Source organism: Saxophila tyrrhenica, assembly GCF_035928015.1.
Source record: "Saxophila tyrrhenica strain CCFEE 5935 chromosome Unknown scaffold_11, whole genome shotgun sequence".
NCBI lineage: Eukaryota > Fungi > Ascomycota > Dothideomycetes > Mycosphaerellales > Extremaceae > Saxophila > Saxophila tyrrhenica.
This window is the reverse complement of record NW_027041743.1, coordinates 158,936-174,211: the sequence shown is the minus strand read 5'-3', so window position 1 is coordinate 174,211 and position 15,276 is coordinate 158,936. Positions and strand designations below refer to the sequence as shown.

Sequence of the window (15,276 nt, the reverse complement as noted above, 5' to 3'; positions counted from 1 at the left end):
TGGGTAAGGTGGGACGGGGAGCGGGTGAGTGCAGCTCTACGCCGGTTGTGATGGCGCGAAGGACAATGTTTGCTAGATGATAGGCAACGTAGGGCGCTCCGTGTCTCGAGATCGTCCAGCAGGTGAAGTGATTGCCAAGCTTCATGCTCTATTCCAACCTCACCTTCTCAACACTCTGTCTTGACCTCAGCTCTATTGGCCCAAGGTGAACGAACAGGTTCGAAGGACCAGCATCGGTATCGGATACAATTACGTGTGCCGGTTGTGAGCTACACAAGCCTTCTATGAGCCTACGACCGTAACCGAGGTTGCTGGCGTCGTGAACCACCCTTGCCAGCTTCCAGACCACTTCTCCAGACCGACTCAGACGCCATGGGCTCACAACAACGAGTTCTACCGTGATTCCACCCATTCATTGGCGCAAATATTCAAGCACACGCCTGTCTCAACTGGTATCCGGATAATCAAAGCCACATGCAACCGGTTAAAGTCACAACGCGCCAGAAGAAGAAAGCCCGAGGAAAGCACAGTATTATAAAACCATTGGTTCTCGCACACTACAAACAGACTATGCAACAGCCAGCTACCTCCTGCCTCCGCAAGGAATTGTCGTGCCCAAGTTGTCTCTTGACTAAGAAACATCTTTCGGCTCCCTTGTGAGTGCAACAAGCAACCGCATGCAACGCTCTTTCGATGTCAATGACAGGAAGACCATCTAGAAGATGGAACCCTTGCGCTCGGCATCGGCCGTGACCTCTCCGTCGAGCTTGCCGCCCTCCTTGATGCCCATCTCGGACGCGAAGGTGGTGGTTGGCTTCCACTTGGCGGAGGTGCGGGGGGTGGTCTCCTCCATCATCTTGTCGACTTGCTCGAGCGACAGGCCCTGGGATGCTTGTTAGCAAAGGTGAATGATCTGATAGACGATGGCTGAACATACCTTGGTCTCGGGGATGAGGAAGTAAGAGTAGATGAAAGCGAACGTGCACAGAGCGCCCCACACGAAGAACACGTTCGATCGAAGGTTGCCCTCGGTTTCGCCGACCATGTATGGTGTAATGACGGCGATGATGGTGTTCCACAGCCAGTTGGACGCAGTGGAGAGAGCGACACCACGCGAGCGGATGGGCAGAGGGAAGATCTCGCCAATGACGATCCAGGCACCAGGGCCCCAAGTGCTGGCGAAGAAGAAGATAAAGATGGCGATGAACGCAATCTGGGCGTTGACGGCAGCAATGTTGTCGGCTCGGGGTTGGTCCGGGTCGCCGTTGAGGAAGTGGATGTGGTTGAAGCCGACCGTATCGCCGATGATGGCAACAAGGAACTGGCAGATCAACATGCCAAGGGCGCCCCAAAGGAGGAGTGGACGACGGCCGAGCTTCTCAACGGTGTAGAAGGAGATCGGGGTCGAGCACACATTGACCAGGGTGAAGATAAGCGAAATCAAGAAAGTGTTGCTGATGGCGCCGGTGGATGCCAGGAAAGGAGTCGAGTAGTAGAAGATGAAGTTGACACCTGTCCACTGCTGCATCATCTGGAGGGAGGTACCCAGAATGGTCTTGCGGAGGTTGGAGTTGGACTTCCAGAGAGAGCCGCGGAAGCAGTTCATCCACCCGTTCAACCAGCCACCAGCCGGGATCAGCGAGCGCTCGTACTCCTCGTTGGCAATGATTTCGGCAAGCTCAGCCTCGACGTATTCCGACTCCTGCGGCTGGCCACGGAGCCTAGCGAGAGCACTGCGGGCCTTCTCGACGCGTCCACGCTTGACGAAGAAACGGGGGGAGTCGGGGAGGAACAGCAGACCGCCGCCAAGAATCAGGCCCCAGAGGAACTGGATGGCGATCGGGATGCGGTAGGCGCCAGTGTCTTGACGGTCAACAACAGCGTAGTCGACGCAAGACGCGAGCAGGAGACCGATGGTGATGCAGAATTGGTAGCCGGCGACAAGAGCACCTCGAACCTTGCGGGGGCAAATCTCTGACATGTACAGGATGACGATGGCAGACTCGAAACCGACACCGAGTCCAGCGATGAGACGACCGGAGACAATGAGGCCAAGACCGCTCGTTTGCGCCATTTGAAGGATCACACCTGCATTCGTGGTTAGTGACGGCCCTGGGCTCTACATGTGTCCAAGACTTACCGACGATGTAAATCCCGCAGCCGGCGATGATGGTCCATTTGCGACCAATGATATCCGAAACATCGCCAGCAATTATCGCGCCGAAGAAGGTTCCGCAGGAGAGAATGGACACGATGAGGGACTGGTGTGGCGGGGTGAGGGCTGCGTATTCGTTGCCATTGGGCTTGAGACCTTCGACGGAGTTGATGAACGGCTGGACACCGTTGACACCGTTGATGTACCCGGAGTCGTATCCGAAGAAGATACCACCGAAGGAGGCGAACGCGCACAGCAGGTAGGCCTTCCAGGTGACGGGGGCCTCAATGCGCCCAACGTCGCTGGTCGCCGCAAGCGCACTGCCAGGCATGGTTGCGGAGCTTTCTCAGATGGGAGTAGGAGGGGTCAAGTGAAGATGCAGGAGGATGAGGTGCTCGGGAGGGAGAGAATAGCAGACTGAGAAGAAGACTGGGAGACCCGCGACAACAACACGGCGAAACACCAAGCATTTATTAAAGCAGGCGCATCTCCTTCGCGTCCCCGCAAAAGCCTCGGCGCTGCACTAACCTTAGCGTACTGGTCCGAGCTTCTGCAGACCAGAGTCTCGAAGCGGCTCGACTCTATTGGACAACCCGCAACACGACGTGCATTTGCTGGCTCCCCAGCTCGCCCTAGCCTGGCGAAAGTCGAGCGCTCCCAGCTTAAGCGAATCGTGGCCAGCAGATGGCACCTACAGAGGCGGCGGGAGGTGTCAGTTCGAGGTGACACCTTCGGGTTGTTGGGCGGTTGCCACGCAGCAAATCGTTCGACGCCCACAACCGGAATGCCAGCACCCCGACAACCATGCCCATTCCCGACACTACCACGCTACTACCACCCCCTAGCACTAGTTTTAGAGAGATGATTTTGCACGCTCACGAGCTCATCACCTCGGTATAAGCACGCCCGATCCGTCCAATGCGCTGTATTTGCCCCATCATTTGTTTGTTCTTTTGTGGGATCGGAGCACGCGTGATCGCGTGTTTTGTGGACACCCAATAGCGACAAACTTTTTCTCCCTCGTTATACCGAACAACGCCCGTGACAAATGCTACAGGCTGGACGTGCCGAGATGAACCACACGAGCACCAATCCTCGCCGCCGAATGTCGTGGTGGAAGATCGAATCGAGATGGCCTACCTCTTCCAGCTTGTGTCGCACGCCGAGGGACGCCCACCCGACCACCCCGGTCGAAGCATCTGCTACCCTCTCGTCGGCGCGTAGGTAGCCATCTCACCATTTGATCCTTCAATCATACATCACGCCCCATCAGGAGGTGTGGCCGACGCCAGCAGCACCATCGAGATGAGGAGAAAATCCTCGCGCGCATGTGACAGTAGCAACGTACGGGGCAGGTGGCGGCTTACTGGCGGGGCCCCCATCGGTGGAGATGTGGGAGTCTAGAAGCACGCTAGAAGGACACGTCCGTGAGTCGATGCAACCCTGGCGTCTGCAGAGATGGAGCAATCAAAAGATGGACAGTCGGCGACGAATGGCTCCACAATGCGTTTGTTGACGCAGAGCACTTCCCAGCCACGGGTGCACGGCGCGGCCACGCCGGCGACCACAGGTCTGCCCGCGTCTGCTCCGGACAGACCTCCAGCCCTCCACAAAGTGCTGCAGATCATCGAAGCTCGGGGACGGCTCGTCCGCTCTGCCCTGACCGAAGTCGATCGAGTTTGCAAGGAAGAGTCTGGTGTGCGGTCTCGAATAATTCAAATTTTCGTCATCTTAAATCATTCCAGTGAGAGTTCCGAATTGGACAGGTCGCGACTCCCATGATTCATCAAAGCCATCGCGAAATTCCAGGCCAAGCACGTCCACACCACTACCGGGCGGCGCGGTCACGCACCAACCTCGCAGGAAGACCGCGGATCCTGCGATTCAGCGCCATCGGGACCACATGCGCGAATTTGGACGTCGGCTGACCGAACGGCTCGTTACCAGCTTATTAGATCGAGGTTTCTCGGTCAAGGCGTCCGATGACCCAGCAAGTGTGCCTGCAAAGTCTGCAGGCTGTTGCAACGACATTGGCTCACTGTGGCGTCTAATTACTCGTGCTTACTACCGGAGGCGGAGGTGGGCAGCGGCAGGTGAGTCTTGGGGAAATGAAGCGAGGTGATGAGGCGTTGTTACCATTTACTCTTCGGAGAGTGTGCTAATAACCACGCGACTACAGCCACCGGTATGGTGTCGACGAGAGCTTCTCACGCATCCAGACGTTCTACAACATCTCCTTCACGCGCATCGGCATGCCTTCTCGTGGCTTCGCCGCGCCGAGAAGAATCTGGTAGGCCTCCTCTTCCTACGACAACTGTCAGTGAAAGTACCAAGCGTAATTTATCGGTGAGCTCACATCAATGTCCTGCTTTCCTTTCTTCCAGTCTTCCTCCTTCGAGTAGTAAGAACCATCATTCTTCAGCTCTTCCAGCGAGTCGAATGCTGGCTTGAACGAGAAACGGCGCAGAACCAATGCTAATATACTGCATTGCACAATCAATGTCAGCAAGGCCCAACCTTCCACATCACAGCTGACAGCTGCTGTACTCACATCTTCGTCTCAAGCAACGCAAGATCCTGTCCAATGCAATTCCTTGGCCCCCTCTCAAACGGCCTCCAAGCACCTTCAGGAAGCTTTCCAACATTCTCAGGCAAGAACCGCTCCGGGTGAAACTCATGTGCATCATTACCCCAAATATCCGGATGGCGATGCTGCGCGAAATGCACCACCCAGACCAGCATGTCTTCTGACGGCAGCGCTTCCCCAGTCTTGGGGTCGCGGACCGTGTAGCCCGCTTCTCCGGTTCGTGTGGACGATGCTGCAGGCCACATCCGGAGCGTCTCGCGGATGACTGCTAAGGTGTATTCCAGCTTGTTGAGTACGTGAGGGTCGTTCTTGATGGCTTCTGGTGTCGATTCGAGGGGCCCAAGGATGTCATCATGCTCCTTGCGGATCTTCGCGAGGCAGTCCGGGTTCTTTTGCAGCATGTACGTTGCGTAGCAGATTGTCGAGCTGGTGGTGTCGTGGCCGGCGAAGATGAAGGTACGGATCTGAGCGATCGCTGCTTCTCTAAACTCGGTGTCCATACCAGCAGACGCTTTAAACTGGCCGCCAACCTCCTGCTGCGATTTATACCCTTCCAGAGCAAGATCAAGAATAGCACGCTTGCGCTGCTTCTTACCACCAGCGGACCCATTGGCCGTTTGCGCTTCTTTGGCGAACCTCTGGTCCAGCACATTCCCAATATACGAACGCATGATACGGCCATTCCTCCACCGCTTCCAGATTCCCGTTGGCTGCCACATCTTCAAGACTTCTAGCGGTCCACCGTTCGGAAGCAGGTGCACCTGATCCCGGAACGCAGTCACCATCTCGTTCTCACTCTCCTGCGTGTCGAGCTCGAGATCCAGAGTAAGTTTGCCAATGATGTCCACAGTCAGTCTGGTGGCATCCTCCTCCAATCTGAACACCTCTCCCCTCTCCGCACGACCGGTGAGCCTTTGCGTGAAAATCGTCGCCTTGTCCACAATAAACGGCGCAAGCGTCATGAGATGGCTCGCAGCAAACCCAGGGTTGAAGATACTCCGCCATTTCTTCCAGTGCGCTCCATCGCTGGACACCATATCACCGGGCCCAGCGAGATGGATCATGAACGGTTTGAGGCCTTCGAATTTGGGTAGGCTGTGCTCCTGCGTGACTTGCTGCGAGAGCGCAGGGTCGAATACATACAGGATGGGTGCTTGAAAGGGCCAGACGTCCATGTAGAAGTACTTGTTGGAAATGTTGTACTTTTTGGCGATGCGGAGAGGCAGGGCTGGGTAGTGTTAGCGGTACGCAGGGCCCTATGGTATATAGTGTAGGCAGGGAATCACCATGAGGATGTGCCCGGGCAGGCACTTCTGTCATCGCCTCACCCATTATCTGGAGGTGACCCCATATCCATGAATGTGGTGGGCCGGGCTGATGGTGCACATGTGAGCTGATATTCCGTTCACGCGCTCACTGCGCTGTGTTGTACATACCAAAGAGTGTAGCAGCCGCCGGACACGATAACCTCGAACGAGGAGCCGTATCAATAGCACACCTAAAACTACTGCCGCAGCTGAGAGCGTGAGGCGCGACTGCGGGATCTCCATCACGGCGTCTACCTGTCGCTGTCCTGGCAGTTCAGAAGCGAGGAGAGAGTGGACGCTAAATGGGGAGTCAAGGCTGGCGCGTTTGTATTCATATCAGACTGGTGACTGTCCGATTATTACGAATGATCCAATGGTTCCAACAATCCTGCAGGCCTCTCGGACAAAACCAGGAGTTGAGCCAGTGGTCGTCGCGAAAGCGATGTCTCTTGTCTTGGTGCTCGCAACTTCCAAGTTGCGCGCCGGGCGTGATCTGAAATGTGGGCCGTAATGGGCGAGCATTGCACGTTTTCAGCTGATGGTGTGCTGACGGCTGACGCGATACACCGGTCCAGATGATTATGGAAGCAACGATGATCAGCTATATGGTCAGATTGGATGATAAGTGATTGGGGTTCGGGAAGATAATGCTTGCACCGAAGAAGTTCAATAGAGAGGACGAGTCAAACATGCGCAAGACTTCGATGTTTCCTCTGTGAATACGTGTACCAACCATACGCCCCGTCTATTTGGATGTATCGTGAACGTGGAATCAAAGACTACCCCGTTTTGCCTTCATCGTCAGCTGAGATGAACTGAGCTTGCCCACCCTCACATCGCCTTGACAGTCCGCGTGAACCTAGGAATGTCCTTCGTGAAAGCCTTTGGATCTTCGCGAGCACCGTCCTTCCTGAAGCACAAAGAAATATCAGTAGCTGCCAATACAAGTACGCCTGACCTCAGAACTTACCAGTACTCATACTCCATCCAAGCATCCTCCGGCATCTGCTCCTCCATCGCCGCGATCCAATTACCCAGCGCTGGCGCCAGTGGAATCACACCGGTCTCCAGAACATACTGATCCCACATCTTTATCATCCGCTCCAGCCTCTGCGGGTCCTGCTCTGCCAGATCATGCACCTCACCCGGATCCTTCGCGAGGTTGTACATCTGCCACTTCTCCGGCCCCTTGGGCTTGGGGATGAAGACGATCTTGTAGTCGCCACAGCGCACCGCTGCACGGCCGCAGGTCTCCCACCCGGTGATATGGTCTGCTGGGTGGACTGAAGAGGACTGGCCGGAGAGGAAGGGGAGCATGCTGCTACCGCGCATGGAAACGACATCGCGGGATTGGTAGGTCGGAGCTGGGTGTTTGATGCCGGCCATTTCGAGGATGGTCGGAGCGAGATCCATGACTGTGCTGAAGGAGTTGGTGATGTTGGCCTTGCCGCTGGCGGAGCCGACTGGTCCAGACGTGACGGCGTCGGAAGACGGCTTGACATTGGTGTCCTTGGGGAACTTTGCGAGGAAAGGGACACGCACGCCGCCTTCGGTGGTGAAAGCTTTGAATAGTCTGCTGGGAGCAGTGGCTGCTTGGGCCCTATGAGAGAAGTCAGTACCATCCTCAATATCTACCACGCACCTTCAAGTCGCTGTACTCACCATCTCGGTCCATACCAGATAAAGCTGTTGCCTCTCCCCAGATTGTCCAGCGAGTTGTCGTAGTACTTCTTCAGATGCTGCATCATCTGCCCCTGGACAATCGGATAGGCCTCGTACGCCGCACCCTCTGCCCCATTATCGCTCATGAAGCATACCAACGTATTATCCAACTCGCCGGTCTCCTCGAGGTAAGACACAACTTTGCCAACGTTCGCGTCAATGCACTCAACCATCCCGGCGAACACCTCCATAGCTTTGCTGCTCTTGGCCCGCTGCTCGGAACCCATATCCTTCCATTCCTTCACCTCATCTGCAACGACTGGATGAGGCTCCACGTCCTGCGGACACAAGCCCATCTCCTTCATCTTCTGCAGCCGCCTCTGACGCAAAGCATCCGGGCCATCATCATAGACGCCCTTGTAGTGGGCGATATACTCATCCGGCGCCTGCAGTGGCCAATGCGGAGCAGTAAATGGGTAGTAAGCGAAGAAAGGCCTCTCATCACCCTTCTCCTTCCTATCCTTAAGATACCCGAGCATCTTATCCCCATAGCCGTTGCTGCTATACCACGGCTTGGGCAGGTTCCTGACATACTCGCCATCCTCGCTGTGCAAAGCGATGAAGCTCATAGTCATGAAATCCGGAATGCGGTCTTCCTCTCCTCGACCTTCCAGCTGCGGCTCGTAGGCGTAATGGTTGCTGCACGCAGGCAAATGAGCGAAACTACGCTCGAAACCGCGCTGGCGCGGAGACCGCTCAGGCGTAAGACCAAGATGCCACTTCCCGGCCATCATAGTCAGGTACCCATTATCGTGCAACAGCTCCGGCAGCGTAACGACTCGCTCGTTCAGATAGCCTTCGTACCCCGGCATACCGCGCTGCGGAGCAGTAGACCAGTACTTCTGCTCCCCCTCACTCGGAGCATTCTGCCCACTGTTATTCGTCCACTCGATCAAGTTCCCAAGTCCAGCAATATGGTGATCCGTCCCCGTCAAGATCATAGCCCGAGAAGGCGAGCAAGCAGCCGCAGCATGGAAGTCCGTGAAACGCAAACCATTGCTGGCGAGTCTGTCGAGGTTAGGAGTCCTGATCTCGCCGCCGAAGCATCCTAGATCCGAGAAGCCCAGGTCATCCGCGACGATGACGAGGAAGTTGGGCCGCTTTCCAGCGTTTGCGTTTGAATCCGCTGATGCGCTCATGTTTGCCAGCGATGAGCATATACGCCTTGATGGCTGTTGGCGTTAGTAGCAGGAGATGAAGTGCTATGGTAAGACAGTGAAGAAAGAGCAAGCACGCAATGAGCTCAAGAAGAAATGCATCTTGCGGTAGCTGTACCTGCGTCCGATGCCGTTCTCGGTTGGTCGGCGACAGAGCAGCTCGCGATGCTACCTCGTGAGCACGTGGGGCAGTAATCGAGCAGTATCCACTCACCCAGGCCTAGGCATTGCCAAAGCACAAGAACTGGTGCTGGGCTCGGTATAGTGTGCATCGGTGGAGAGTGGTGGAAGTCGAGGCCAATCCTTCATCGAGACGTTTGTGCACCAGCCAAGCACGAAATGGCAAGACAACGACCAGGACAAGACAAAGCTGAAGAGGACGTTTGCTTTCAATCCGACTTGTCAACGCTATCTAGACACTATGTTACAATGTTACACTTGTATTTCCATCACCACAGCCACGTAGTGCCCATGAAAACGCTTCGCCATGCAGGAGTGAAGAGTGGAGTTGTATGCTTTTTCGCTTGCAAAACGACAAGGCCGAAGAGGAAGTCCTAGCTTTGTACAGGGCGTGGGAGCCAGAAAGAGTCCGGATGGGTATCAAGGTGTGGTCCAAGGAGGAAGTTCGAGAGGCAAGTCCAGGTTACTGCTCCCTTAGAACATGCCGCCGCCCATGCCTCCCATTCCTCCCATGCCGCCCATGCCACCTGCCCCGCCCATTGGGGGGCCCTTCTCTTCTGGTGCCTCGACGATTGCGACCTCAGTCGTACCCAGAAGGGAGGCCACACCGGAGGCGTCCATGAGTGCTGTCCGTACGACCTTGAGAGGATCCAGGATACCCGAGGAGATCATGTCGACGTACTCGCCCTTCTGACTGTCGAAGCCCTTGTTAAAGTCCTTGCCGAACTCGTCCATGAGCTTGCCAACGACAACTGAGCCCTCAGTACCGGCGTTCTCGACAATCATCCTGGCGGGGCGGGTGATGGCAGACTTGACAATTGAAACACCGAGTTGCTGGTCGAAGTTGGCAGCCTTGACGTTGTCGAGCGCGTTGGCGGCAGCCTTGAGGAGCGCAGTGCCACCACCAGGCACAATACCCTCCTCGACGGCAGCACGAGTAGCGTTGAGAGCGTCAACCATGCGATCCTTCTTCTCGCCGACCTCAACCTCCGAGGCGCCACCCACCTTGATGACGGCAACACCGCCAGAGAGCTTAGCAAGACGCTCTTGAAGCTTCTCCTTCTCGTAGTCGGAAGTGCTTGGGTCGCTCATGACGCCGCGGATCTGCTCGCAGCGCTGGGTGACTGCATCCTTGCTGCCCTCGCCGTTGAGAATGACAGTGTCCTCCTTGGTGATGGTGATGGAGCCGGTAGATCCGAGCATGTCTGGCGTAGCCTTCTCGAGCTTGATGTCGAGCTCATCGGTGAAGACAGTACCGCTGGTGAGAACGCCCAGGTCGCCGAGGATGCTCTTGCGGTTGTCACCAAAGCCGGGCGCCTTAACGGCGGCGACCTGGAGCTGTCCACGGAGCTTGTTGAGGATGCAGACTGCGAGCGCCTCGCCCTCGATGTCCTCGGCAATGATGACGAGAGGTCTCCTCATCTGCTGAGAGGCCTCGAGAGCCGGGACAATGTCCTGGACGGCAGAGATCTTCTTCTCCGAGAGCAGCAGGAGCGGCTTCTCGAACTCCACCTTCTGCGACTTGGTGTCCGTGATGAAGTAAGGCGAGATGTAGCCGCGGTCGAACTTCATACCCTCAGTTACCTCCAGCTCGTCGGTGATAGTCTTGCCCTCCTTGACGGTGATGACACCCTCCTTGCCGACCTTCTCCATCGCGCTGGACAGAAGCGAGCCAATGTGTGTGTCGCCGTTCGCGGAGATGGTGGCCACCTGGCTGATCTCTGCTGAAGTGGTGATGTCGCGCTTGTTCTTCTGGAGGTAGTCGACAACAGCGTCAACAGCTGCCTGAGTACCCCGTCTCAGATCCATCGGGTTGCAGCCGGCGGCGACGTTCTTGACGGTTTCGGAGAAGATGGCACGGGCAAGGACGGTAGCGGTGGTGGTGCCGTCACCAGCAACCTCGTTGGTCTTGCTGGCGACATCCTGCAGAAGCCTTGCGCCCAAGTTCTCGAACTTGTCCTTGAGCGCGACAGCCTTGGCGACAGTTACACCGTCTATGAAAGTATGTCAGAGGGATGAATTAGTTAAAGATTCGTTTCCATGCTTACCCTTCGTGATCTTTGGCGAGCCATAACTCGACTCGATGAGCACATTCCTGCCCTTTGGTCCCAAAGTAGTGGCAACAGCCTTTGCGAGCGTGTCAATGCCCTGTAGCAGCGATGCCCTGCCTTCCACACCGAACTTGAGCTCCTTGTGCGCGAAACGTTGTTGTATTAAAGATCCAGGGCGGACTCGGGACGAACGAACAGCTGCCCTAGGAGCAGCGGAGATGGCGCGATGCATGGTGGATGATGAGAAAGAAGCAAGGCGCGAGATGGAGATCAGCTTCGTCGCTCTATGAGAAGATGTGTCGAGTTGAAAGAGGTTGGATGGGAGATGGTGTTGAAGGTATAGCGAAGATTCGGGAAAGTCTCGAGGTCTGGAGCTAGCAAAAGGACCTCCGCGGCGAAGCGCACGAACCAGGAAAGTCGGCCCGTTGAGTGCCAAGAATACCGACTCTACTTCACTTCGTCCTGGTCACTCTAACAGAGGAAAGATATGAGGAAGCTATCGTTGCGCCACCATTGTCGTCGCCATGGGTGGGGGGGCCATGCATTTCCGAGCAGCAGCCTTGGTAGCCATTTACTCAATGCCTACGACTGGCCGCCATCCTCGCCTGCCACCTCCTGCTGGAGCAACAACGCGTTGTGTTGCAAAGGCATGGTCCTGCTGCTTTGTGTGTTCAGCGTTAACCCTCAGAGACGCGCTCGCAGTGTCTAATTTCCAATACGAGCATCAGAGACGAAGGTGCCAGGCTACGAGACGGGCCTCGCGGTGTTCCTCTGTCAACTGTACGGCCCATGTCCGCGCTGCAGCACAGTAATGGCCTCCCAAACCATCTCCCATTGCTCTGTAGTCCTGCAGTTAAGTTGCTCCCATTCAAATGACTTTCTCGTTTCCCATCATAATGCAAGTGTGCGGATTGGCCGCAGGCCTCCCGCCTTGAACTCTAATGCTGGGAAACATGTTGCCGTTAGTACAAGTCCTCCAGCGAATTTCCACCTGCCGTCCCTTGTTCCTCGTCCATTTGTGACATTGTTCCAATCTCCGTCTAAAAGAAACCATCATCTCCTGCTTTGTCTCTTGTCATCTTCCCGAGGAAGGCTGGCTTTGTTGACGTCCGCACCTCGAATCCATTCCCACGTGCTCGAAGCCTACGCTAGGGTTCGGACGTCACGGCAACCGGCACGCAATTAGTACTTCTCCAACCCCTCCACCACAGCATTCCCTCCCCACACACGACCTTCCGCCTGGCAGTCACCACCACCTGTCGGAGGACAACAACATCGTCCCTGAAACCCCCGCCGGCTCCTATCACAAGCAGCCGACCTTCAAGCGTCCCCCGGCCGCCTTTGACCGAGCCGCCACGGTCAACCACGAGCTCACCTGAGCTCACGTCCACCTCCCAAAGCCCCTACCATCACCCTCCTGCCGCGACATCGGTCACGATGCGCCGCAAAGCGACCAAGGAGGACATGGCTAAGGCCATCGAACAGAGGCGCAAACTGCTATCTTCCACCGCGAGGCCTACCTCTCCCTCTCTAGCGCCGCAGACGAGCTCACCACCTGCGCCGCCGCCCGTGACGGACAACAACACCCACTCCGCCTCACCCTCCATCAGCAAGAACAGCGCGCCCCGGGTCGCTCAGATAGCAGACGCTCAAGCTCATGTGCGCGCCGTCGGGCCTGCGTTGATTGGCAGCAGCGGCTTACCCCGATCCACTCGTGACTGGGATGTGGTGACTGACAACGTCGAGCACGTCGTCTACTCTGACGATGACAAGATGATGAAGTTTGGGTACACGTTCGTGACCACTCTGACCCACCCCGCGCACATTCCTGACCGGTACAAGGAGGTCAGGCTTCCCCCAAACCATCCGCCCATTGCGGCAGGGAAGCTGACCGGGCGCCAACACGACTGGCTCGGCACGAGCCCGGCTGACCGTGGAGTCGAGCGGGTGAAGGAGAAGACCTGGGAGCAGAAGGTTGCCTATGTCAAGGAGACCTCGGGTTCGCAGCTGATGGGGCAGCTGAAGGATGCGGATGCCGACTTCGACAAACGGCCTCGTCTGCCATATGGTCGAGTTGACGAGTACCTGTTCCGCGAGGGGCAGGACCCGGAGAAGCGGCCTCTCTGGAAGCCGGGTCTGCCGGACACTCGCGCTCAGGCAGCCTGCGATAAGCATGCCAGGCAGATGAAGGCGCCGATGAGCCCTCAGCAGCAGGAGGTTGCCAGTGATGAGCAGCAGCAGCAGCAGCAGGAGGAGGAGGTGGAGGAGGAGGAGGAGGAGGAGGAGGAGGAGGAAGATGCCTCGTTCGACTGGAAAGACCAGGCCAGGCTCAAAAAGATGGTAGACATCATGAATCAATCAGGCCCAGAAAAATCGACAAGGGGCAAGGATTGGGTCCAAAGGACTGAGTACTGGGAAGGCGTGTCTCTTGATCAACCTGAAAGCCAGCACGAGCCGTCTAACGACGGACACGATCTCATTAGAGGCGATATGGCCCGGCTCCTGGGAATTATGGAGGGAAAACACATGCGCCTCGAGAAGGAGGAGGCCGAGAAGTGGCGGCTCTGGGATCTGGCCCATCCAGAGACTCCCGAGGAAGTGGAGCTCAACAAGAATGAGCCACCGCCGCCGCCGCCAGAGCCGCGGGATCCTCCGCTGAAGCTGGACTTCGGCATGCACCTGTCGACCGCATTGGAGTGGATAGCGAGGACCGCTGCGCCCGGGGAGGAGTACGATCTTCCACGTCTCGGTCCCAGCAACCGATTCCTTCGAGCAACGTTCGAGGGGCCCAACAGTACCGTTGGCGTGTACAACCGAGCCGAGATGATTTCTCGGGACACGGCTGTTCGGTACCCCGGAACGTCTCGTCACAAGGACGAAGACCTCAATGTTGATCTGGGGCCTGTGTTCGGCAGCAAGGTCCGCGTGACTCGAGAAGACCGGATCGCCGCTGAGAAAGAGATGGTTGCGTCTGGAAAGAAGCTCCCACCACCTAATCCCAAATCGCAAAGGGCGGTGAAGAGAACAGCCCAGGCTGCAGCTCTGGATGCCGAAAGCGAGGATGTTGTATCTTCGGCAGCCGCTGAGGTGGCGGAACCGCCTCGCAAGAAAGCCAGACGAGGCGCTGCTGCTGGCTCTGACCATGATCTCGACGATGGCGAAGGGGTTGCAGAGGCCTCGACCGCAGCCAGACCGGCGACACGACCGGTCGAGCGGCGGAGAACAAGAAGCGAGGCATCACAGTCGACAGGCGTGGATCGCATCGCGGACGACGTCTCGTCTGGACCCGAAGAGCCAGACACGAGCAGGAAAGACTCGGCTCACATCCTGAGCGACACAGACCAGAAGGCGGCGACCCCGAAGAAGAAGAAGGCGGCGCCAATGAAGAAGGCAGGCGTTAAGAAGGCTGCCGCGAAGAAGGCTGCGCCGCAGAAAAGGGGCGATGAGAAGTCTCTCGTAATGGTGCTGGCGAGGGCGACGGGGCAGACACCACCGGGCAATAAGCCTCGCTCACGGCTTGTTCTCAAGCACCCGGGCACGAAGCCACGACCAGGAGAGGCTCAGGATGAGGGCAGGCCCGCCCGTGAAGTCGAGAACGGGCGGAGAGAGGAAGATGGCATGGACAAAGGCGGCGAGGATGGAGGGCTGAGTGCAGCGCAGGAGGGATTGGCTGATGTGGTCTCCAAATGGGACAAGGAGACCACGATCGAGGAGGGCGAGTCCGAAATGAAGGGAACCAAGAAGGAGGGATCGATGAAGGGGAAAGCCAAGAAGGAGGAATCCGATAAGGAGGGATCCGGAGAGGATTCGACCGAGACGGCCACTACCACCCCCTCTGGACGTCCGAAGCGGTCAACAAAGATGCCGAAGAGGTACTGGAAGTCGGGATGATAGGAAATGGAGTCTTAGCGATGGCGTTGTGTTGAGGTTGATGGATTCTGCAAGAAGAGCGGGTTGTTTTTGACTGGGTATTGTTCTCCTGCAGCAATGGCTTTGGTACTGCTGGTCTTTCCCGGGGAGATGCATACGAGCGAGAGTGAGCTTGAAGATTGCATGGGACTGGATGACGGTACTGCTCGGAGACATGATGCTTGATATGCACACTTGTACACATAGC

At 56.8% G+C, this 15,276-nt stretch overlaps 5 protein-coding genes across 5 annotated transcripts; 1 reads left to right on the top strand and 4 right to left on the bottom strand.

Annotated features, from left to right (window-relative positions):
* Nucleotides 1-715: 715 nt before the first annotated feature.
* Nucleotides 716-2,486, bottom strand: LTR77_007101 (uncharacterized protein; the record flags this gene model as incomplete). Its single annotated transcript, XM_064804338.1, has 3 exons — nt 716-883; nt 938-2,088; nt 2,141-2,486. The coding sequence occupies 3 exons, from the start codon at nt 2,484-2,486 to the stop codon at nt 716-718; spliced, it is 1,665 nt and encodes a 554-aa protein (XP_064657108.1).
* A 1,893-nt stretch (nt 2,487-4,379) lies between these two features.
* Nucleotides 4,380-6,074, bottom strand: LTR77_007100 (uncharacterized protein; the record flags this gene model as incomplete). Its single annotated transcript, XM_064804337.1, has 4 exons — nt 4,380-4,460; nt 4,512-4,638; nt 4,707-5,970; nt 6,029-6,074. The coding sequence occupies 4 exons, from the start codon at nt 6,072-6,074 to the stop codon at nt 4,380-4,382; spliced, it is 1,518 nt and encodes a 505-aa protein (XP_064657107.1).
* Nucleotides 6,075-6,880: 806 nt separating this feature from the next.
* On the bottom strand, nt 6,881-8,910 carry LTR77_007099 (uncharacterized protein; the record flags this gene model as incomplete). The annotated part of the gene is made up of 3 exons (XM_064804336.1): nt 6,881-6,959; nt 7,020-7,649; nt 7,712-8,910. The coding sequence occupies 3 exons, from the start codon at nt 8,908-8,910 to the stop codon at nt 6,881-6,883; spliced, it is 1,908 nt and encodes a 635-aa protein (XP_064657106.1).
* Nucleotides 8,911-9,582: 672 nt separating this feature from the next.
* HSP60 (chaperonin) lies at nt 9,583-11,391 on the bottom strand (the record flags this gene model as incomplete). The annotated part of the gene is made up of 2 exons (XM_064804335.1): nt 9,583-11,102; nt 11,157-11,391. The coding sequence occupies 2 exons, from the start codon at nt 11,389-11,391 to the stop codon at nt 9,583-9,585; spliced, it is 1,755 nt and encodes a 584-aa protein (XP_064657105.1).
* Nucleotides 11,392-12,596: 1,205 nt separating this feature from the next.
* LTR77_007097 (uncharacterized protein) lies at nt 12,597-15,050 on the top strand (the record flags this gene model as incomplete). The annotated part of the gene is made up of 1 exon (XM_064804334.1): nt 12,597-15,050. The coding sequence occupies one exon, from the start codon at nt 12,597-12,599 to the stop codon at nt 15,048-15,050; it is 2,454 nt and encodes an 817-aa protein (XP_064657104.1).
* Nucleotides 15,051-15,276: the final 226 nt, after the last annotated feature.